Source organism: Musa acuminata, chromosome BXJ2-4 (genome assembly GCF_036884655.1).
Source record: "Musa acuminata AAA Group cultivar baxijiao chromosome BXJ2-4, Cavendish_Baxijiao_AAA, whole genome shotgun sequence".
Classification (NCBI taxonomy): domain Eukaryota; kingdom Viridiplantae; phylum Streptophyta; class Magnoliopsida; order Zingiberales; family Musaceae; genus Musa; species Musa acuminata.
Genome location: NC_088341.1, coordinates 6,324,843 through 6,348,008, shown reverse-complemented (window position 1 = coordinate 6,348,008; position 23,166 = coordinate 6,324,843). Strand labels below are relative to the sequence as shown.

At 37.2% G+C, this 23,166-nt stretch overlaps 4 protein-coding genes across 5 annotated transcripts; 2 read left to right on the top strand and 2 right to left on the bottom strand.

The window, feature by feature from the left end:
* The first annotated feature begins 5,095 nt into the window (after positions 1–5,095).
* Positions 5,096–5,994, top strand: LOC135608960 (arabinogalactan protein 20-like). The gene is made up of 2 exons (XM_065102042.1): positions 5,096–5,373; positions 5,761–5,994. The coding sequence occupies exons 1-2, from the start codon at positions 5,268–5,270 to the stop codon at positions 5,865–5,867; spliced, it is 213 nt and encodes a 70-aa protein (XP_064958114.1). The 5' UTR covers positions 5,096–5,267; the 3' UTR covers positions 5,868–5,994.
* Positions 5,995–6,999: 1,005 nt separating this feature from the next.
* Positions 7,000–11,488, bottom strand: LOC135609711 (ubiquitin-conjugating enzyme E2 28-like). 2 transcript variants are annotated; one of them, XM_065103254.1, is made up of 5 exons: positions 11,399–11,488; positions 11,167–11,264; positions 8,681–8,808; positions 7,808–7,912; positions 7,000–7,348 (listed from the first exon to the last, which is right to left on the bottom strand). In XM_065103254.1, exons 2-5 carry the CDS (start codon positions 11,234–11,236, stop codon positions 7,205–7,207), a joined length of 447 nt encoding a protein of 148 aa, XP_064959326.1. In that variant the 5' UTR covers positions 11,237–11,264; positions 11,399–11,488; the 3' UTR covers positions 7,000–7,204. The 2 variants fall into 2 exon arrangements, with proteins under 2 accessions (XP_064959326.1, XP_064959328.1); XM_065103256.1 differs by having other exon boundaries at positions 11,395–11,427.
* A 99-nt stretch (positions 11,489–11,587) lies between these two features.
* On the top strand, positions 11,588–16,691 carry LOC103980941 (V-type proton ATPase subunit E). Its single transcript, XM_009397478.3, has 6 exons — positions 11,588–11,797; positions 12,584–12,684; positions 13,811–13,967; positions 14,278–14,474; positions 15,578–15,677; positions 16,437–16,691. Exons 1-6 carry the CDS (start codon positions 11,696–11,698, stop codon positions 16,470–16,472), a joined length of 693 nt encoding a protein of 230 aa, XP_009395753.1. The 5' UTR covers positions 11,588–11,695; the 3' UTR covers positions 16,473–16,691.
* Positions 16,692–17,779: 1,088 nt separating this feature from the next.
* On the bottom strand, positions 17,780–18,673 carry LOC135611389 (uncharacterized). The gene has a single exon (XM_065107139.1). The coding sequence runs from the start codon at positions 18,671–18,673 to the stop codon at positions 17,780–17,782; it is 894 nt and encodes a 297-aa protein (XP_064963211.1).
* Between the last annotated feature and the right edge of the window lie 4,493 nt (positions 18,674–23,166).

The window sequence follows — 23,166 nt, the reverse complement described above, 5'->3', positions numbered from 1 at the left end:
GTGAGTAAAAATAAGATTAAATATTATATTTTTTAAGTATAAAGATCTTAATATATTTTTTAAAATATATAACGATAAAAATATTAATGATAACTAATTATAGAAAGTAATATATAATTAGTTCAGTCCCAAACGATAGGACAATACAAAATAATTAGAAAAAAAAAAAGTACCCATGAATTATTTTAGTGGGGCTCTCTTTTCTTATCTCAAAATTGCACTTAAAAGAAGACTTCTTGGCATCACAGCAAGTGACGGAATATTAAATGAGAGAGAGAGAGAGAGAGAGAAAGAGAGGGAGGAAGATTCCACTTGGTGCTTTGAATGAGATGAGCACTTCGAGCATTAGGGTGCTTCCATTAGCAATAATAATAATACAGCCATTTGTGACCCACAAACACACAACTTTTCCTCGAGTAAATGAGGAGGACGACAACGATAACCCTTGACGTGTGTCGTCTACGTCGATCACGGGGGAGCAGCAACTTAATCTGCTGTAGATCGTACGCATGCAATCCGACCAAAACTATTCCTCTTGTCCTAATGATAGTATTCTACTGGACTCCTATACTTACGCTTATGATTCCAATTAAGTATACATTAATGCTTCTGATCCACAGGACATTTCCATATGATAAGCTGAGCTCGTAGAAGATTTGCACCCTAATTAGTTAGGTCAAGGATGCAAAGACCCCATTCCACATGGCAACTTTGATGTCCCATTTTTCTATTGGATTGGTGCACCTCATGTGCTAGTGGATTAGTTCCACCCAAAGCAATTGGATGATTAATATAATATGTACTTGCCATAGATATATGTTGGTATTATAAAGATATTAGGCATGATAATGGAACCTTTATCGTCTTTCAAATCGCATGATCTTATCTTTTTTTATTATTATTAGTTAAGATGTGACATGTTATGTTTAGCTCAAATCATTTTGTCCTTCGACTTAAAAATCTCGATCGATAATTCGGATTGCCGAATTATTAAAAATTATAATATGAAAAATTAAGAGAGCTAAGAAAGGAACAAATGCACTCTCCATAAAAGATAGATAATGTCACCATACTAGTTGGAGTGTAGGGACCGATCGGATAAGAGTGGGGACTGATAACATCAGCCACTGAAAAGGTTAACCTTTTGCCGGCAGATGACATGGAAAACATTAGTGTAAGATTCTCATTAGGGTCACCCAACACTATAGATAGACTTTGGTCCCTTTGGCCAACCATCGGACATGAAGCTAACATGGTAATAATGCCACATGAGTGTTCCTTGCGCACACTGCATTCCATACGATTGGCCTATTCTTCTGTCCTTGCACCTCACGGTGTGTATAATATTTGCTTACTCCTATGCTTGTCATCTTCTTCTTCGTTTGCTTGTTCACGATAAGATCCTTATAATGTTTATTCGTTGAATATGAGAATATCTTACATGATAGTTAATGTTAGTGCAACAGTAGAAAGATAGATACGTGAGATCAGATGAGAAAATTATTCAAGATTTTATTAAATGAAATAAATAGATAAAATATAAGAAAAATAAAATTTCTTATATTTTGATGTTCTATAAAATCTTAAATAAATAGATAATTTCATAATTATGACATGTAAGTGTCATGCATACTATATTTGATATAATAATATATATATATATGATCATTTGTACAGCAGAAAGATGGATGAATCTCTACCGGTACATCAAGATGGATGATTGATGGAGAAGTCTGTGCATCAAAATGGATGATAGGGGGATGAATCTGGAGGTGAACAAGGACGAGGACAGCCCAACTTTACATTCCATGTATGTGGAGCAAAACATTGCATTCGTTGTATATGGATATGATTCAGAGAGTACTGGTGGAACAAACAGCTTCAAGTGTATCCCAAAGGATTCCAACAATAATGGGGTCGATTCTCATATGAAATCATGTGTTCGATGTAAACAATTCTTTATAATTGTTTGGATATATCTGAGTCTATTTTTCTCATGAAAAGCTTTCACTTGTCCACAAGCACATATTTGTCCATAACGCTCATCCTATGACATGTATGCAACTCTCTCTCTCTCTCTCTCTCTCTCTCTCTCTCTCTCTCTAATGGTTAATAAAATTGTGGCTTTCATATTAACTATAAGTTGAAACTTACAAGTTCTTTCCACAAATATATTTAATATTCTTGTTTTTATGAGGTGGGTTTTGATAATATTTATTATGTATGAGTGAAAAAACAAATAAATTGCATTTTTAGGAGAGATTTGGATATCATATTTATCCAAAAAATAAGTATCAAAAAATAATTATCATGAACTCCTAAAATAAATATTGGATGCTCACATACTTACTAAGAAGACACATATAGTCTGGTTGAGGAATCAATCACGATCCATTGCATTCATCGTAGTGCAAGTCTTGTGATTGGTGCCACATCCTCGTTCGTGACCCAAGTCATGGCTTAAGCCGCGGTGAAAAGGAGAGTTTGGAAAGACTCGAGTGAAGGGAATGATGGTGAAGAGGAGACGAGAAGGACAAACATGGCGCCGACGGTATGGTCATGTGAATCACAACTCCGACGAGCACTTAAAATCTTTCTTATCTTAATCAAAGTTTCATGTAAGCTAACCAAATATATCCATCAACACATGAATGAAGCCGAATTAATAGGAAACACGAGCCGTCGAGCAAGTCATGAACTTTAAGACATGCCTATAAGTCCATGCATACGTATTGCCAATTGCCAATTGTTTCATGCATGCACGAAGACAAAGTTTAAGCATACGTATTGATCGTTGGAAAATCGACGAGTTAATTAATAATATGTGATATTATATCATATTTGGCAAATGGATAAGTTAAAGACTCGCATACTACCTTTCTTTGCTACTCCCATTTCCTAATGCATGTCGTGAGCCGTACTCAATCAACTACTCAACTGCTCCCCAAGTTAATTAAACCTACTCCGATCATTAAATATTATTGTTATCGGATGTCACCTTTGAATGCGATCGCTCCGATACACAAGTCAGATTTTCGAAGTAGATTAAACTAGTAGCACGATCGATCTAAAAAATTATCGTTCGTATAATATTTTTAATCGGTTCTATCCGATCACTTACGATTAGAAAAATATTACACTCATCAAATCCCTCGATTAAGATTGTTACATGAGCTACAAATGTTGGAAAAGAAATCAATTAAAATGTTTCTTTCATAAAAAAATATTTTCTTTTATACAAAGGTAAGATCTATGACACTTCAACTCCCCCTACTTTGTCCTATGTGGAAGAGAGATGATTGCGGGCGACATCAAACATAATTAATTAGCGTTTGAGAACAGCTTATCGATTTGTTTAATAGCATTAGTTTGACACAATGGCTTGTGGATGATGCCATGTGTCGCTACAAGACATTTGTGCATCCCAATTGCGACAAGCTAATGAAATAGTTGTATGACATCATAGTGCCTCCTCTCTCATTGTCCTCCCAAACTCATCGCCATTAATAGTCCAATTCGATTTAAAGCTCCTGACGATAAGCATGACATAACATGGCGAGTTGCACATTCCTCGTTAAAATATGTCATAGCTGACGTTCTTCACAGTGAAGATCGATTTGGCCGCTTGACGACCATGAGAAGATGGTCACATTTGTGTTACCCTCCTTTATTGTAGTTGAAGAGAGCATTATAATTTCTATTGAACTTTACCTTCTAGTAAATTTTTCTTTCTAATAAGCGGATATTTTTCTTCTTTACTTCTCGATATGACCAATAATACATTTTCAATTAATCACTCATCATATATATATATAATACTAAATACTATCAACTCTAAAGCCCAATATTATATGTTAATCGTCTACGTGGAAAGAGTGAAGTAAGACCAAGTTTTAAGCCCAAGTTTCATTAATCATTATATCTTATAATGTTTCTATAGCGAGATTTTATTGGGATATCGAACATGATTGGACCACTAATGTCATTGATTTCACATCTTCTAATTCCAAGTAGAAAAAGCTTCGCGAATGGATTAGTATGATAATGAAGTTTGAGATCATAATAATATCAAATTTTCTAACAACTTTTTAGCATATATTTTGATTTGGATTCATGTTTGATTTCTTTTTCATCGTAAGAATAGGATTCATGTTTGATTTGAGTCCGTCAACAATACTTTTATTAGTACGAGACTCAAGAAAGAATGGTTTGTCCGATGTTTTTTGAACGGAGAAGATTGCTTTCGTGATTCGATTAGTGAGAATTACTCGTAATATTCTATCACATCCAGCGTCGTGGTTTGTCGAGTCCCGTTGTACAAAACGATAACTTTCGTCGACATAACTCACCGATCGACTCGCTTCACTTTTGGATCAGTGAGGGTTAAGAAGCATAACATCAAGCAGAGGAGAAGGAGAGAAAAGAAAGGTAGCATAGAGTGGGTTGCAAGGCTGGATTAGCACCGGCACAAAAATTGGTGCCTCCTCAGCTCACCAATGTGTTCTTCCTCTTTTGCTGCTCGACTGCTAATTCGTCCACGTACCTGATGAGGTCTTTGTCGTGACACACAAGTCATTTGCGATACAGATGCCATCCACCAAATCCAGTGGATTTAGAATATCCATTCAGGAAAAGCAACATGTTTTTTTGCCTCCAAAGGTGCTTCTGATGTGACATGAAGGAGGTGGTGGGAAGCTACCCACAGAATCAAAAAGGTGGGGTGGAGTTGGGAATCGGTGAATGCATTGTTGTTTAAGAGAACACAGGTGGAGGCCACCAATAGATCACGTGATGGGATCAAGAAAATAATTAATTGGCCCAAAGGATTCAATACATTTATGGGAAAAGAGGGTGAGGACAAGCATCCATCGAATTGGTATCTTAATGGGCCGTTCATATCCGGCCCAATAAGAGGACAAGCGTCTCTTCTATTTGCTCGATTTCGGTCCAATGTAAGATGATATGGTAGATCGTAGGTTGGGCATGACCCGGTCCGGGCGTGCCGGTTCGAATGCGGGTCTATTGGGCCCCGCGGAGCGCGGGGGACCACAACGTCGATGGTTAGTTACCGATGACCCGACCGATAAAAGCCCGAAGCTTTCCGCCCTCTCCAACCGGGGAAGCGATTCGACTCATCTCGTGCCCGCCGGATCTCTCTCCTCCTCGACTCTGATCCACCCAGAGAGAGAGAGAGAGAGAGAGAGAGATCGGGGCTGTTACTCGCTTTTTATTGATCATTCACGAAGCAGAGGGGAATCGCGGCGGAGATGGCGGCGATTCCTAGAACTTTGGTGGCCATTATGGTTCTCGCCTTCGCGATCGTTCTCCCGGCCGTCCAGGCGCAGGCTCCCGCCCCCTCGCCTACCAGCGACGGTGATTTGATCTTTCTTTTCTTTTGTTATTGTGTGTTCGATCATCTTATAAGCCAAAGATCTGACCTTTTTGCTCGGATTTGTGCTAAACACGTTCCCTTTCCCATTCGGATTCTGGTGATGGTTCTTCCTGCAGATTTCCGTTGTTCTTTTGCACATATAAAATTACATCTTTAAAATAGAACACTTGAACATAGTGTTGAATCCTGTGAACATTTTAGTGACAATGCCAAGGTTCTTTTCTTATTGTCATCATATCAAGATCTCCTACTGCAAGTGCATAGTTGATTGCATGTAGGAGCCAGATAATTTCTTGTTTACGAGAAGCAGAAATATTGTTAGATCTACACGATGGATTCATATACAGTTTCCTTTTACTTTTGGGCAGGGACATCGATCGACCAGGGGATTGCTTATTTGCTAATGCTGGTGGCCCTGGTCCTGACCTACCTCATCCACCCCTCGGATGCCTTCTCCCCCCACGAGCTCTTCTAAGCCTTTGGGTACTTCTTTTATGTTTGTGAGGGAGGGAGGGAGGAGTTGTTTTGTTGGTTGTCTTTAAGATTTGGTCTCTTTCAACCGAATTATCTTGTTAATTTATCCTAAATATTCTTGTTTCTCATGTTGCTGATGCTTTTTTTATGAGCTTTTATTAAGCTGCATGTTTTACATTGGATGACCTGTCCACAAGGCAAATGTTTCATCAATATTCACTTTTTCTTATATTCTATGTATTATCAGTAACTGCAAGATTACAAGAGCTCTCTGTATGGAACAACAACAAATAAAATCAAAAATTTTAATTACTTGAGATCCGTTACATAAATTTTTTATAGTATTATTCATATATATATATATATAATGTTATAAGTTTAAAATATTTAAATATTTATTTATAATTTTTATTAAAAAAAATTATCTTTTTTTCTCACATCACTAATATTAATAATTTTATATTTTCACTTTCATCTTCGTACTTATATCAACTTATCTTATCTTCTATCGAAACAATTTACGAATAAAATTATTTTTTTTTCTTCATAATACAAAAACTCTTTATATCTAAGATATATATATATATATTTTCCATCTTTCTATCTAAGATATAAAAATATTTTTTCATCTAAAATACATTTTCGGATTGAACAAAGAAAATGACATCTCCGTGGTGCCTTATTACATATGGTACATGAAATTTTAATTATAAAAAACTGTTATATCAACAAAAGGCTATCCTAAATCATAGTGATTTTGATATCACCCATTTAGTGCAACAACTATCTTTATACTAATTATCTTGACCTTGAAATCAATAGAGAGTTTTGAAGCTAATCCTCTATGCAGCATATCACTTACCTGTCACATACTTAAAACATTAATATTTACAAAACAAAAATCTTTGTCCTTAAAAAAATATATATCAGATTTTTAAAACACACATCACAGATCATAATATGTTGTAATTACCAATACCATAATAGGTTGCTTTAGGGCAAAGAGATAAATAGCTTCATTCCAGTTGGCATAATTTAGTGCATGCATTTTACATTACTTATATTACAGTTTCTACTCATAACTATCTGGCTATATATTCATGACTACCTTTCCTCAAAACAAAGGAACAAAATCCAAGGAATAATCTTATGGTTCTGATATTAAAACCTATGGCAACAATCAAATACAACCATCTGAAATCGTTGTTCCGGATAGCTTGATAAAGCTTTCTTTTCTCGTCTTTGAAAGGTTAAATGACATAGATATAGGTTATTTCATTCCTACAAACAACAGACACATTTGATAGGGTCCCCGATAACCTTCCACCTTTTCTGGTTCTAACCCATTGCGTACTTCTGCGTCCAGCTCCTTGCAGTCGCCTCGTACTTGGCTCTGTCGGTCTTGTACATATGGGCAATCTCGGGAACCAATGGATCATCTGGGTTTGGATCTGTTAAAAGGGAGCAGATCGACAACAGTACCTGGCAGAAGGCACAATAAAACTCATTTTAACTAAAAAAAAGTTAAGAAAGAATGGAAAAAAGGGTTATCACTATTTTCTGTTGATGCAAATAAAACATGTTTAAACTCTGCACAAGATCTAAGTTTCTTAAACAACTCAAATGAGCTGATCACTAATTTGCCTCCAATCATGGAGGTTATTGTAGCGAACAAACTGGCCTCTAACAATGGCTACATAAAGTTGCTTTGTTTGGACACAACCATGTATCCACGACTAGATTATACTTGAGATCTCCTAGCTCCCAGGCCAAGATTACCCTTGATTTTACCGATCCGGAAGAGTAAATTGAAGTACAGGCAGTAATTCCTCTCTGATCTTTTGTAACTAGGAGTACAGGCAGTAATTCCTCCGATGAATTTTCCACACTGAGCAGCCAACTTGATATATAACAAACCACAAAATAAGAGAGAAAATAAACCTTGGAAATGGTTAATGCCGGACTCCATTGTTCCTTCAAAATGTCGAGACAAATGCTTCCATTGCTATTGATGTTTGGATGGAAAACCTTGGTCCTGAAAGCAACCTGCAGAACACAAACATGATAAGTTGGAAAATGGCACAAATGATTGCTGAAATTTGTTGCGTAGCCAAAACAATCAATTATTACAAAAGCAGGTTGTTCAAGTTAGCAAGATACATTCTAGACTAAAACAACTGCATTAAGTGCAAAAGCACATATTAAGCCCACATTTTATGCATTAATAGCTACATCTGGTCTTTTAACTGATCTTTAATAAGATGGAATTTTTGACAAAATGATTGACGTAAATCAAACTGTGAACAATAAATGCTGAAATAGATGGAAAACTCAGGTCATGCTTAACACTTGATAAATGTAGGACTATTTATCAGGTGTGTGAATTCCTTACGAGGAACATATGAAGTGTTCTCAAATAGAATACTCTTCCTTGGGTAACAGAATTTTAAGTTTATAGCTCTATCAGAGATGTCAACAGAATCTCTAGCTTCCCAGGAACGACCACATGATATATGGGTAAACAATATGTTGAATGGAAGTATTTGTTCAAATGTACACATGATGTGGCACTCGTCATGTAATAGCACGTATTTGTTCAAATGTACACATGATGTGGCACTAGTCATGCAATAGCATCTGTTAGTGAGGAATCAGTCTTTATGAATATTATAATGTTTACAAGGTTGTTTGGTGAATGGGAGAATGTTTTACTCGGTGAATTTGTAGAGAACACATGCCAAAAGATAAATAGATGGCAACATCGAGAAAGGTAAAAAGTTATCGTAATACTAAAAATTTAGTGTTTGATGATACCTTAGGTGGTTTGAATGGGTAATCCGGAGGAAAATGTATAGTAACTAGAAAGACTCCCCCTGCATATGGACTGTCAGGTGGACCCATTATCGTTGCTTGCCAATGAAACATATCTTCAGCCACTGGACCTGTAAAATGCCAATCCATGCAGAATCTTTCTATAGAATAAACAATCATAATCTGAAATCCACATACAAGTTAGGTTATACAACATTGGCGTGATTTTAAAACTTTACCCAACCACATCTACAAAGTTCACTAGCATGTCAGAGAATGTTGCATGTATAACATGTTTTTAACAACTTAAAATATAGAAAATACCTCATTAAAGAAGAAAGATGATAGGAGACAGTTAAAACATATACAAGCACATTAAAATCAAATGAGAATGTATATGTTGTGACTCAATTCATTAAACAATGTTCCGAGTGTATGTTGAATGTATACGTTGTGACTCAATTCTCTGACACTGGCATGTCAGAGAATGTTGCATGTATAACATGTTTTTAACAACTTCAAATATAGAAAATGCCTCATTAAAGAAGAAAGATGATAGGAGACTGTTAAAACATATACAAGCACATTAAATCCAAATGAGAATGTATGCGTTGTGACTCGACTCAATTCATTAAACAATGTTCCGGGTGTCTGTGACAGATAGACTTAGAAAAGACATCCTTAGGGTAATTCCACCCCCTTGCACAATACCTTCTTTTAGATTGCTCAAAATAAGGATTGAAATTTTGTACCGTACCGATGTACCGAGCTTTGCTCGATACGGTATGGTACGACATACCGAGCGATATGTCAGGGCGTACCGAGCGATACGCCAAGGCATACCAAGCGAAATGCCAGGGCATATCGAGCGGTATACCTAATTTAGACGTAAAATCCTTCAAAAATACCTGAAAAATAAAAAAAAAGTTAGGATAGGGTTTTTAAGTTAGAAATAAATATATATTTAGTATAAGCAAAACCTATTTTACCTATTTTTTCATCATAAATATGTGAAACATATAAAAAAATATTAAATACATAATTTTGATCCAATATATATCAAATTATGATAAAATCATCATTAAATACACTAATCACATGATTAAATAGCCTGTTATTGCAGACCTAAATCATACCTTAGAACTTCTTAGTCAAAATTATGTATTAAGTATAAAGATGATATGCATAAATCCAATTTACGTCATCACATCTCAAATTATCATCACATTCTTGGGCAGGATAAAGCTTTATCGTAGTTTTACAGGCCCTCCATTTTGCATCACTTTTTGATTTCCTTACAATGTTTATCTATTATGTATTAAGATGATATATCTGTTCCATTTTTTCATAAAGAAGAGAGCCACATGAAGTTGTCTTTCAAGATAGGAGGGAAAGTTTTCAGGAAACCCCCCATGTGCTTCGAAGAGAACACAATTTGAAAATCAAACAAGTCTGTCAGTTCTGCATTCACCATAGATACATAAGGAGTTTTAGTACAAGCCTTCCTAATCCTCCTGATTCATTTGGAAGAATATGGAAGAATCATCAATCCAAGTGCCAAAATTTTGTACTTGAAGCCTAGAAAAGAAGAGCTCACTCCATTCATCAGCATCCAAACACAGCATCAAGTATGAAAGTACATGACAACCAAACTGCATGAAAGAAATTAATAATCTTTCCAAACTTCAACAAAGCCAGTGCCAATTGGCTGCCATTAGAACGAACATTCATCCCCTATAGATGCTTGAAAAGAGATGAACTGTTTAATATATTAATAATGAAAACTTGATCTACCAAGGGATAGGAGGTTGACACTATGGACAACGTGCATACTGTCAAAGTCAACCCGTATCACACATATCACCTTCGGAATTGCACGTTGAAGACCACAATTTAACAACACACACCTTATTTCTAAGATTTGACACAGAACTCCAAGAATCATGCATAGATTAAATTACCAAAAGTGAATGCACAGTCTAATTTGCCTCCTCAAACTTGCATCATATTTAATTTTCTTCCATTCTAATCGCAACTTCGGCTCGGTGACCCAAAGACCATTTCCACTAGGAGACTCAAGTTGTGTGAAGCACGCACACATAATGCAGGGCACACAGCTGACTCAGTCCCCTCAATCTCAATAAAATCCTTATCATAATCTAAGCTATCCATAGTATGAGTTGGCAAAGGTAGTGTTTTTCCAGCACAACAGATGGGGAACATGAGATGTGATGAATGCACTGATGTCAAGAGAGCGCCTTCTAAACCTATACAAAGGCAGAGAAGGGAGGGCGCTGAGGAATGTGAATCACAAGATCGAAATGATGATGGATTCCAACCACAAAAAATAAGCAAGACGATAACTTCTCAGAAAGAGAACTAGCAAAACAAGATGCCTAAGAAGTTAGCAACCACATCAAGATCGAAATGATGACGGGAGGAAGAGAATCACAGGAGTAGGAGACCGGAGACAGCGGAAACCGAGATACCTGCGCTGCAGGATGTGGGGGGATCCTTCTGGAGATCCTTGAGCTCTTTGAGGATCCGTTTGGAAGCCATCGCCGAAGACCTAGTCCTGGTCCTGATCCTGATCCCCACAAACCCCCAAAAAAAACAAAGATCGATCAAAAGACCAAGAGATCGATTGAGAAGAAATATATTAGTGGATTAGAAAAATGAAAGGAAAGGCCGAACGAGGGAGAACTGAGAAGCGCTACCTACCGGCGAGGGAGTCTTGGATTCCTTCCCCCAACCTCGACTCATGGAGAGTTAGGGCTGGAGCTATTATCAGAACCTGGCTGTCCCTGGTCCATGCTATCTGGGCTGATGGGCTTTATATACGGCGACGATCTGAAATTGGGCCGTTAATGGGCTTTAGCTCTTACAAATAAACGCACCGAATTCAGCCATCGACATCGATCGTTCCTCGCTTCTCCGTCCTCCCGCATTTCCCCTCATCCTCCTCCCGCTCCTCCCGATCGATCCAGAGAAGGAGTCGCCTGTAGCATCCAACCGAACATGAACGACGCCGATGTCTCCAAGCAGATCCAGCAGATGGTGCGGTTCATCCGCCAGGAGGCTGAGGAGAAGGCCAACGAGATCTCCGTCGCCGCCGAGGAGGTCCCTCCTGCAAACCCCATTTGTCCTTTAGATCCCCTCGGATCTCTCGCAATTTCTTATTTTCCTATCGCAATTCCGGCTTTCGATTGTTCTCTTCTTTTTCATTTGATCGAAAGGGTCGATCGTTGTAGAATTTTATGGAACGGAATTTTTCGATGAGCTTTTACGCATTCTTTAGGTGTTGTTGATGTTATCTTCAGCGTCATTGGTATTCCTTTCGGGCTGTAATAGGTTGCAATTACGATGCATGTATATCGATAGATCATCCAGGGATTGACTATCCTCATTGTCTTCTTCCGAGACATTAATTTCCTTTATAATACATTCTTCAATCTGTTTTTCTCGATTGGTGTTGAATGCAAGAAATATTGTATGATTGTTTTGGATTGCATTATGTGCTGATCGAAGAGACGCCTGTTAAAGGACAAGTTGTTCTCTAGATGCAGTGATGATAGATACTCTTGTTAATTGTAGCATATTAGCCATCATACCAACTTGTTTGTTTGCGAGGGCTTACATCGATTGCATGAGAAAGGAAGAACAGAGAAATGTATTTGAAGTGCTGAAGAGACTAGTTTGATTGGTTTCACATCTTTCTGGATGATGTCATACATTATAACTTTCATTTAGTTGGCTACATTGATCGTCAAGGAAAGGTGCATTAATAAAGTAGTATTTACAGTCTTGGCTGCATTAGTGGTCTCACATCCTGTCATTTGTGTGTACTTTTCACACTTGGAAATATTGCTTTTCAAAACATTGTTTCATACATTTTGGATCTTGCAGGAATTCAACATCGAAAAGCTGCAACTTGTTGAGGCTGAAAAGAAGAAGATCAGGCAAGAATATGAAAGGAAAGAGAAGCAAGTAGAAATTCGAAAGAAAATGTATGTGTTTAACATTTCTGTTTTCCGTACAACTATTGCTCATCCTGAACTGCCATCTCAAGATCTCTGAATTACAAGTCATTATGTATAGAGTTATACAATTGTTCTGCAAAATAACTTCACCTGAAATTCAGTGAAAGATTTACCCCTTTTACTTTCCAATTTAGTGCCCATGCCGTGTCATTGCTTGTCCATTAGTAAGCATGCCCATGTGTCTGCCGCAATTATATCCGAGCAGAGCATGCATGAAAGCAAACATGCTGCTGGTAGGCCAGCTGCACTGGGCAGCATGGTGGAGACTTTCTGTACTTGAGCCTTTTATAATAGTTGTTATGAATCCAACTGTGTTATGTGATATTATGGGGGTATTTTCTTTCATGATCCATCTTTCTGTAACTCTGATATAAAGTGTATATAAGAAATAATAGAACTAGAAGATTAAATCAGTAAGTTGACATGCTTACTTTAAATTCTTGAATAACCCAAAGTCAGAATGACTGGGATTGTAAAACTAAACAATCATACTTTTTATCCCACCTCAACTTTCTTTTTGAGTTGATTTGAAGTCTTACTCTAAGATAATTTTTTTAATGTACTGTTATTTGTTACTTTGCTGAATTCATGTATGCATAGATTCCACGGTGCCTTTCTGAAACCCTGTACTAAATGAACAAAAATTTGCGAGATCACGTAAATCTGAAGCTTGTGAATGTGTGTTGAAAATGCTACTTGTTAACCATCTAAAAGTTTGAAACTGATTTTATGATATTAGTTTCATCATATTTGATGTCTCTTACCAGGGGTAAAAAAGGAGTAAATATCTAGACAAAAGTGTTAACGAATTACCTTTCACATGACACCTGAGTGTCTGAGTTATTATACTAATCTAAATCTGTAAGAAGCGCAGCCCAATACACAAGGTCCCTACCATGCAACATTACTCCTGCAAACTGCAACGAACCCAATAAAGATCTAACTGATAATATCGGCTCTATTGTTTAATTGTGCTTGACATAATTATACCTGCATGTACACAAGCACAATGCAGATATTTGTGTTGTAGATTGCTACTTTTGACATTTGATTTTCGCTCATGGTTTGACAGTGCAATATATTGTTTTTACAGTGAGTACTCAATGCAGCTGAATGCTTCTCGTATTGAAGTTCTTCAAGCGCAGGATGATTTAGTCAGCTCCATGAAGGAGGCTGCTGCAAAGGAACTCCTGCTTGTCAGTGTTAATCAAAAAGCTTACCAAAAGCTTCTGAAAGAGCTGATTGTCCAGGTTAAGATAATGCTAAAATGCTAATTGTATGTGTTTTCAGAGTCGATGTTGCATAAAGATGGTTCTTCAAATTTGTATATTCTACTTCATATACTGTGCTGCACTCTGGCCATTATCTTCAATCATAGCTGCATAAATTGCTAAACTTTATTGCAAATGCTCAAGCACCTATAGTTTCAGATGCTTCGGTGTTACTTTATGCTGATTTTTCTGATCAGTATGACAATAATGTTTTCTTCCTTCATTTATTGATTTGTCTTTAGCTATCTTTCAATATTTTGCCACAAGACTGACAATTCTTGTCCTTCAGAGCTTGCTAAGATTGAAAGAGCCAGCTGTCTTGTTGCGCTGTCGCAAGGATGATCTTCATCTTGTGGAGTCTGTTTTAAATCCAGCAAAGGAAGAATACACAAAGAAAGCAAATGTTCATCCTCCTGAAATTGTCGTAGATAATAAAACTTTCTTGCCACCTGCTCCTAGCCATCATAATGCTCATGGCCCCTACTGGTAATCTCTCTTACATATAATTTTCATAACCATCTTGCCACCTACTGCCAATATCGATGTTGAAGATGTTCTATAGGACTCGTACCATTTTCTACCATTATAATGATACTGACTTTTGCAACCGCTCGAACCAATGTGGTTCCAATAACAAAGTAGATACCAACATATACCATCTGATGTCACTGAAAAATAGTAAGAAGTGAGTAGCATACTAATGAGTACCAAGTTATATGATCGATTACAGGTGCCTGGTCGGAGGCTCAAATATGGGTCTGTACTTATTGTCTGATCATTATTTTAGACCATGCACCCACCTTACTGTGTTTTGTATCCATATTGCAATGACTTGTAACAACTTGTAAGACAATGTTCGTCCTTACATCTTATTCAAAATTTGACATTTTTGAGAATGTCTTATCGTAAGAATGTTAGTTTTTTTAATCAAACTGCACTCTAGTTGCACAGTTTACTCTATAGCAAATTTGCCTAGCAGGAGTAAATAAAATATGTTAAATTGTAAAGATACATTATCTTAGAGAGCAGAAAGACTAAAATCTGAGACATATCTTGAGTTTATCTTCAATCAAATGAAAAATGATTGTTCCACAAGATATTTAATGATTCATTTTCAGAATGCACAACGTAGAATGTCAACCTAAGTTTAACTGAAACTTAATTTCTGAAGGCAAATATGAGTTATAGAATGATTGTACTAGGAAAAAAGCATAATCCACATCCCAATTCTTCGTTGATCTGAACATGCACATAATAAATTCCACAGCCTCCGATTGTCTTGCTAAATTTATTATGCCTTCAAGGTCAACTGTGAACCATGGCAGTAAATTTTTATTTTGTACCTTTAATGATATGTTCCTTTTACCTCTATGCACTGCCTACCTGCACTTATCCTGCCTGTTGTAAAACTAATGGGCTCATAATTTCTGGATTGAAGTTGTGCACAACAGCATTTAGTGCTATGGTATTTGTATGAGAATTAGGGGCTCAATCCTTAAGTTCGTCTACTTTTGTTTGAGAGATTATTTTCAGAAAACTTTGGCCACCAGGTAAAAGTATTTAACTTATGATTTATTTTGGTGTTTCAGCTCTGGAGGTGTTGTCTTGGCTTCTATAGATGGGAAAATTGTCTGTGAGAACACACTTGATGCAAGACTTGACGTCGTGTTCCGGAAGAAACTTCCAGAGGTTTTCACTTTCTTCATTAGTATCTTTTATTTTTTGAATTTGATGTTGTTCTATTATAACACTAACTTTCTTAAATCTAGCGAACTTTGTCTCGTCCCAAACTACTGCAACAATTTTTTTATAAATGCCTTGACCTGCATTTAGCTGAAGAAAAACATCATTCCTAGCCCCCAATTCATGATCCATTTCAGGAAAAGTAGAGATATCTATGTCCAGGAAGCAATTATTTGTTAAACAGTAGCATTTAATTCTTGTCCATTTTAACAACCCTATGAAGTAGTATTCTCAGGCTATCTCATCTTTTTAATTTGTAGTTTATATTGCCCTGGAATGTGGAGAGACCCCAGAATAGGGTTTGCCATCACTCATTAGGATTTTTTAAGATTTCTACCCAAAAACATTTCAACAATGTTTGATCAGAACTTGTTCAAGTTCAATAATCTTTATCTTTTGAGAACCCCATCACCAATGCTTATTCCGAAAGGAATAATATAAATGAAATGTTTATTCTGACCATAATCTAGTCATATTGGGCCTCATGTTGGATTCCTGTCCCTTTATTATGCTGTGAATTGGTCATCCTTTTTTGGGTTTCTTTACTTGTTTACTGTTTCTATGTTATCTTCCTAATACACACATTGATGTAAAGCAGACTCTCCTGATGAGCTAATGGCTATTAGTTGATTGTTGGTCCAATTTCATCAATCATATGTATGCCGTTGCCTTACCAAGAAAGCACCTTTTTACCTTTTTCTGCAGATTCGGAAGCTTCTTTTCGACCAAGTTATCGCTTGATTAGCTGGTTGAATTTGGTAATAAAAAGACCAGGCCGTCTGCTTGATCAACTGAATAATTCCTGTGATACCAAATGTTTATTTCAGCAAGAAATAAATGATGGCTCAGCCATCATTGTTGAGTGTGTATCTATTTATCTTGTTTCAACCACTTAAAAATTATTTGTTGAATAATTTGTTAGCTATTCACAAACCCTAAAATTTTGGAGACTGTTCATCATTCTCTCTTTCCAAACTGCTTCTCAGCAACATGGAAAGTTGGTGCCTATTTTATATGGCAATAAATGGGCCGATGCAATTGCTACAGATTCTAGTTGGATTATGGGATTGGTCACTACCTGTTTTACATGCATATATATGCATTTTACCCAAAAAGAAAAAAAAAAAAGCCTCCACTATTGTTTTTATTATTATTATTTTCTTCTTGGATGAAAATATCTTTAGATTTTTATTACAATGATTTGATCACATCTGTTATTAAAAAAGAAATCAAATACAAAAGGTCTGCAGTTCTATAAAAAAAAGGAAAATACATGATTCTAAGATTACAAGACGATTAATATTACTTTTATTTTTTTTGTAATTTTATAGTAATTAATTATAAATTTTGGAAAATTTTAATTCATATTTGATCAAATTATTTTTGTAACAATTTGAGGGTGTCTTCATCCAAATAAAAAAAAACTTTACTCTTGAGCCATTATTCATAATCTCTTAAAAAAATAATTAATTTTTTTTTCTATTCCTCTAATTCTAATTTTATCATTTTTCTCTTTTCCAGATGCTCCTATTATTATCGCGTGCACATCTTGCATTATACTTTTAACTCATTGTTGTTAATCGCTTCGATTCCCTAGCTTGTCTGATAGTACTTTGAACTCTTTGTTGTCTCGTTCGTTTCGCTCATTATCGTTGATCGTTTTGACGTTGTCTGTCGCTCCCTTAATAAAATTATCCAAGGAGGATGAAAAAGAATAATTATATTTATTTTATAAAAAAATAAATTATTAAATTATTAAAAAAATAAAAATAAGATTATGAATAGTAAATAGTAATCTCTTAAAAAGAAAAAACTCAAACTTAAAACGAATATGAGGGTATCATTTGATAAAAAAAAGGCCAATGGTATATGCTTTAAAATGCGCAAGAAAGAAAAGATAAACGCTATGATAAAAACTCCATCACAATCTGAATTCAACTCTACACTGAAAACTTCAATTATATCCCATGCTACTCTAAAGAAAGAAAAGCCAATCGAATCAAAACAATGGCCTATGAACACTTCACCAGCAATCTCTCCTTTCCATCTCATGTCATGGGTGCATCTTCGTTCTCCATACGTGGCCGAGTTCTCGTCATCGCTGCCGATGGCAGCCTGCTCTTCCCAACACAGGCAGCTCCAAGGGCATCATTCTCTTCCGCATGTCTCACGATCTGCTTCATCGTCCTCTTCTTCTTCACCAGTCTACGTATACCCATCCCCATCAGAACCACCAAAGCCAAGGCAAACATTCCCCCGGCGATGTCCATGGCCAAAACCCTCCACTTCTTCTCTTTCCTTGCAGGAGCGTGGCCTGAAGAGCTCCCTGACGGCACGATGATCGTGAAGTGCCCTGTGCTCCTCGCCGTGCACTCGCCTGTTGATGCCGGATTCTGGAGATGCACCGACCCATCTCGGTCGAACCTAGCACATCTCGTCGAGGAATCCGGTGCAGCGACGGGGAATCTGATGGATACTGGGTCTTCCGTCACCCTGAGATCGAGCTCTGCCGAGCTTGCGTTATCGGATGCGTCGTAAAGGAAGAGGCCGATGACAGGAGCAGCAAGTTCGTAGCCCGGCACGCCGAAGTACGAAGCCGACATGCCTCTCCAGTTCTGGTACACGACCACGACTCGCCTGACGTGAGGCACTGCAAGTGTTCCTGGAGGAATGTGGGATGCACACAGATTGGCTCCTCGCCTCCACAGACTGCTGCTCCTCAGCCTCAGAACCGAAGCCTCCATGGTCGACAAATTCGCCGGGAGGGGCACGCGGTACGCTACGCCGGTGCGGCGCCGGACCAGCTCGTGAAACGCACGATCTCGAATCAGGGAATCCATCGAGCGGGACGCCGATCCATCACTCGATGTCCGGCCGCAGGAGGAGCTAAAGAAGGAGAATAACAAGGCCAGGAGGACGCACCCACCGCGTCTTAGTTCCATGAAGCGCATGCAATTGGATAAGACAAATAAGAGTTTTCTGGATCAAGCGAAGATGGATCGAAGACGGCACGCACGCACAAAGACTTGGTCGTCTCTCATGGCCGAACAGAAGAGGTGAGACATACTTGTACTCGTCTCCTTCGCCAGCATCTCGACGTTCTTATCTGTTCGATGGTTGTATGTCATGTGTGTCGGTGCCTCTGCGGCGGAGAGGGGTAACAGCTGCTCAGCTGTGAAACCAGCGAAATGTGGAACAGAAGCGGCTCATGATAACAGTCTATTATACGGATATAAATACATATACATATATATATATATATATATATATATATTTTATACATATATATATAGCTTTACGAGATAGTGTGCAAAAAGGAGAAAGAAAGTGTAGGCATAAATCAGGCGGCATTTCCTACCAACTTATCTCTTCCACCAAATAAAAAGATTTCTCATTTCACTATTAGCCATATTTTATGATATGGCACGAATAAAAATAAAATAAAAAATCATTCAAAAGAACTTTTATGAGAGTGTTTTCGTGAGGTTCTTTTCCATAGATGTTTCGTACATGAACATTGTCTCAGCGTATTAGAATCAATTGGAAAGACTTGCAATAATTATTAGAATGATATTTTTATAATATTATTTATAATTTATTTTCTTAAATTTTATCCATAGACTTTTGTGATATGAATTACAATAAAAATTTTATTATTTATAAGATATTTTAAATTTTATTTTATATTATTATATTTATTTTATAATCATCAAAGTGATCTAGACTAATGACTTATAAAATAATATAAAAAATTAATCTTAAATAATATTAAAAAATAATATTTATAATAATATCTAATTAAGAGATTTAGATAATTCTAAAAAAGAATTTAATTTAAATAATTAATTATAATTAAAATTAGGATTAAGCTTTTAAATATAAAAATTACTAGTACATTAAAATTTATTATTATAAATATTTCATGTGAGTTCTCATAAATTTCTCATTAATCAATCTCAAAAGTAAAAATAAATAAATTTATATATGTTTAAAGAGGTTTATATTTAAATTAAAATTAATTTAAAAATACTTATAATTAATCTCACATAATGAAGAATTTGATTTTCTCGATAGATATATACATAAAATAAAAACTTATATTTTTAGGTGATGGTAAGAATTTTGCATAATCTCGTAATTGAATTTTTCGAATGTGCACTATGAAAAATATGCATGCGTTTGATATAATAAAAGATAAACTAAGAATATAAATTATATTTAAAGAAATAAAAGAATCGAATTGCATGTAATCGATCTGACTCACACCCTAATAAATTGAAGCTTTTGATTCACCTGTCAGTTTGATTTAGACTCAATACCTTCCAAATTCTAACTCGACGAGAGCAAATAATATGCTTAAAAACGAATTAGTTAACTAAGAAAAATGATGATACTTATCATGGGATCTATGATTGTAATCTGCTCATCTTCTCATGTGGAATAACATGAGATTTCCAACCACACGAATTATTTGCATTATCATCATCATCATGTCATATTAAATTGGAGGTTTTCTAACTTGATGGGACGTGAATCCACTGGAGATTCACTGCTGTCCAGATCATCTTGACGTGACACAAATTGATATAGAAAGGGGTGGGCGGGAGCAGACCAAACCCTTCTCCATGATTCTGCCCTTCCTTCGTGGGACAGCCAAACTGGGTAGCCATCCATGAGACACTGATCACCTCGGTACTTGTACCTTCCTCCATCTCTCTCTCTCTGCTTCCCAACTTAGACCTAGCTAAGAAGCTTTTCCAGTGCTTTCCTGATCTATCTGCATCACCTTCTTCTCATTTCCATTCATTAATACTGTGAGTTTCCTGTGGTGACAGGAGATCTTTCATTCGATCCTATCATATCTGCAATGAATGTTTCTGCAGCCACAGATTCTAAAGGTTCACTATTGACCGTGACGGCAGGAAGAGACGACGATACGATAACTAATGACAGTAAGAAACGATTAATCTTAGCCCAAGAGCTCGTAAGCAAGCTTTTCTACACAGAGGTGAAAGCTAGCAGAAAGGCAAATACGAGAGTCGATGACAAACAGTCAAACAGGATAAGTAGCCCACATTTGTCTGCTAAACTATTTCACCCATTCATGCATCTTCTTTAGAGATGAATACTTTCCCCACCCTCACAAGCTGCGCACCAGTTTCATCCAAGAAACCATGGCATAGCATCTGCTTCACGAACCCATTCAATAATTCCATCGAACTTTTACGCTTGACCCATTGCTGCCTGCACAGGGATGATAGAGTACTCCCTCAAAAGGGGAGCCTACCTTCCAAGTCACTCTTAGTTTCGAGAGCCATCATCAATATCTGGACATATAGATCAAAGCAGCATGAAATGATGGCCTTACCTGCATGCAGCTAGCATCATTATTTGACTTGAGACTTCGAGATGAGCGGCTAAGTCGGGACATGTAGTCCTCAATATTCGTACTTCGCTGGTTCAGCTCCAGTAATGCAACATCTTTCATGCTTACAGGACGAAGGGGCAGCAAGTCACCGAGTAGTAGAATCTAACGTGACTGGCATCTGTTGAGATGCATGGCTTATGACTTACTTTGTATCAGTCATTTTGTGATGATGATGATGATGAACTCGACAGAACAGAGAACAGTAATGTAAATTAATGTTTAATTTCCGCTTGGTGGATCTATGAACATAAAACTTTATTGTGTATATTTTTATGGTATTTAATTACATAGTTAAGTTTGTGATAGCTACCTTTCAATTCAAAGAAATGATTAATCGAGTAATAGCATGAGTCGATCGATCCAATAAAAGATTACAGTAAGATACAGGTCCATATGCTGAACCAGCAGATCTGAGGAAAGGATTTGATTGGACGTTGTGATGGATGGGAATCTCTTGCGAGGTCAGAGGCTACCATTGTATGCTTTTGTGGAGATAGGGTTTGAGGTTGAAAAGACGCATTGCAGAGAGCCTAAGGGAATCTCTCTCTCTCTCTCTCTCTCTCTCTCTCTCTCAAGATCAATGTTACTTCCACCACCTGTTGCTTTCCTTAGGTATCCAATTTGATGCAATACTAATGATGAGTTGATGTATTACCAATGATGATTGTCCACCTTCTCATTTCGGTTGCCTCTAAATGGATACTTTTAATTCGAATAAAACACAATAAATGACTCCAAAACGAGTTTACCGGTCATATTATCTCAATCACAACAGTCAATCAGAATCCTCTTCATTACGAGTCCTCCCACAGCACAAGAAATACTTCGCGTGCATGAGAAAACCAGCTTCTTCTCGAGGCATGCAGTAATCAGGCATCGTCGTACACACATACACGTACATGGCTAGAGCTTAGATCTCAATCTCAAGTGATAGGGGTATCCTAATCTTTTACGAGATGTGGGAGGTGACCTGTAGTTGTTGTCGATATATATTGGCAAGAGCCGTAGGCGAGTCCTTTTGACAGCTTTCCGGGCCCTGCCTGGAGTTGTCTGGTCTCTTCCACCGGAGCTTTCATAAGGTTCATCAACCCCAAGGTGGAGTTCTTCTGCTCACACATGCATACCTCACATCAAAAAATTTGCATGAAAATGTACAGACATTGTACACACACACTGATTCGAGAAATATTAGTCTCCAACACAGGCATGGCATGTGGCATTTCGATCGGTCTAAAACCATGTCGACCGAAATGCCTACAGAACTGGTGTGCTCGCACAGATGATACAAGTATAACGTTAGCATCCAGGGAGGGATTCATATATGCAAGCGTAGCAGAAGAGCTGTATCATTATGGGGTATCAGATGTGATCTTCTATGTGAATGTCATGCAAGTGATGCACGTAACCAATGTCATGGTCATTCTTACATATTAGTGTTCGTCTCGATTAGTGTCATGCGTTTGATTAGCCCATGGCACTAAACAAAGTTTAGCTTTGTCACGACTTTTCATGAATTTGATGTTGCATGGATGAAGTATGATGCATCCCAAAAGAAACTGTATAGTTTAGCCCACGCAGAAAGATATACGCACACTCTCGAAGTAAAAGAAACTATATAGTTTCACCTGGTTAAAGTAGCTGTATGTAGGAGACAAAAGGATGCAACAAAGGGATTAAACTAGTGTAGTGAGTGTTAGCTTAAAAGAAAAGAGAGAGAGAGAGAGAGAGAGAGAGAGAGAGAGAGAGAGAGAGAGCTGTCCCTCCCATTGTTCGTCCAACCATGACAATATTATACTATGGTTATTTGGTACTGTATGGTGATGTGATGTAAGCCGCTGGAGTAGCTATTTAAGGGGCTTCTCCCGGATTCAGAGCCATCAGCTTGTTCAATGAAGTGCCTTTCTTCTCTTCCCTCTTGTTTCTCTTCATCAGCGAGCAGCTGGATAATAGGATCTCAAGTATGGGTTGCGTCCTTGTTCTTCTCGAGGAACCTGGGTTCTTACTGGG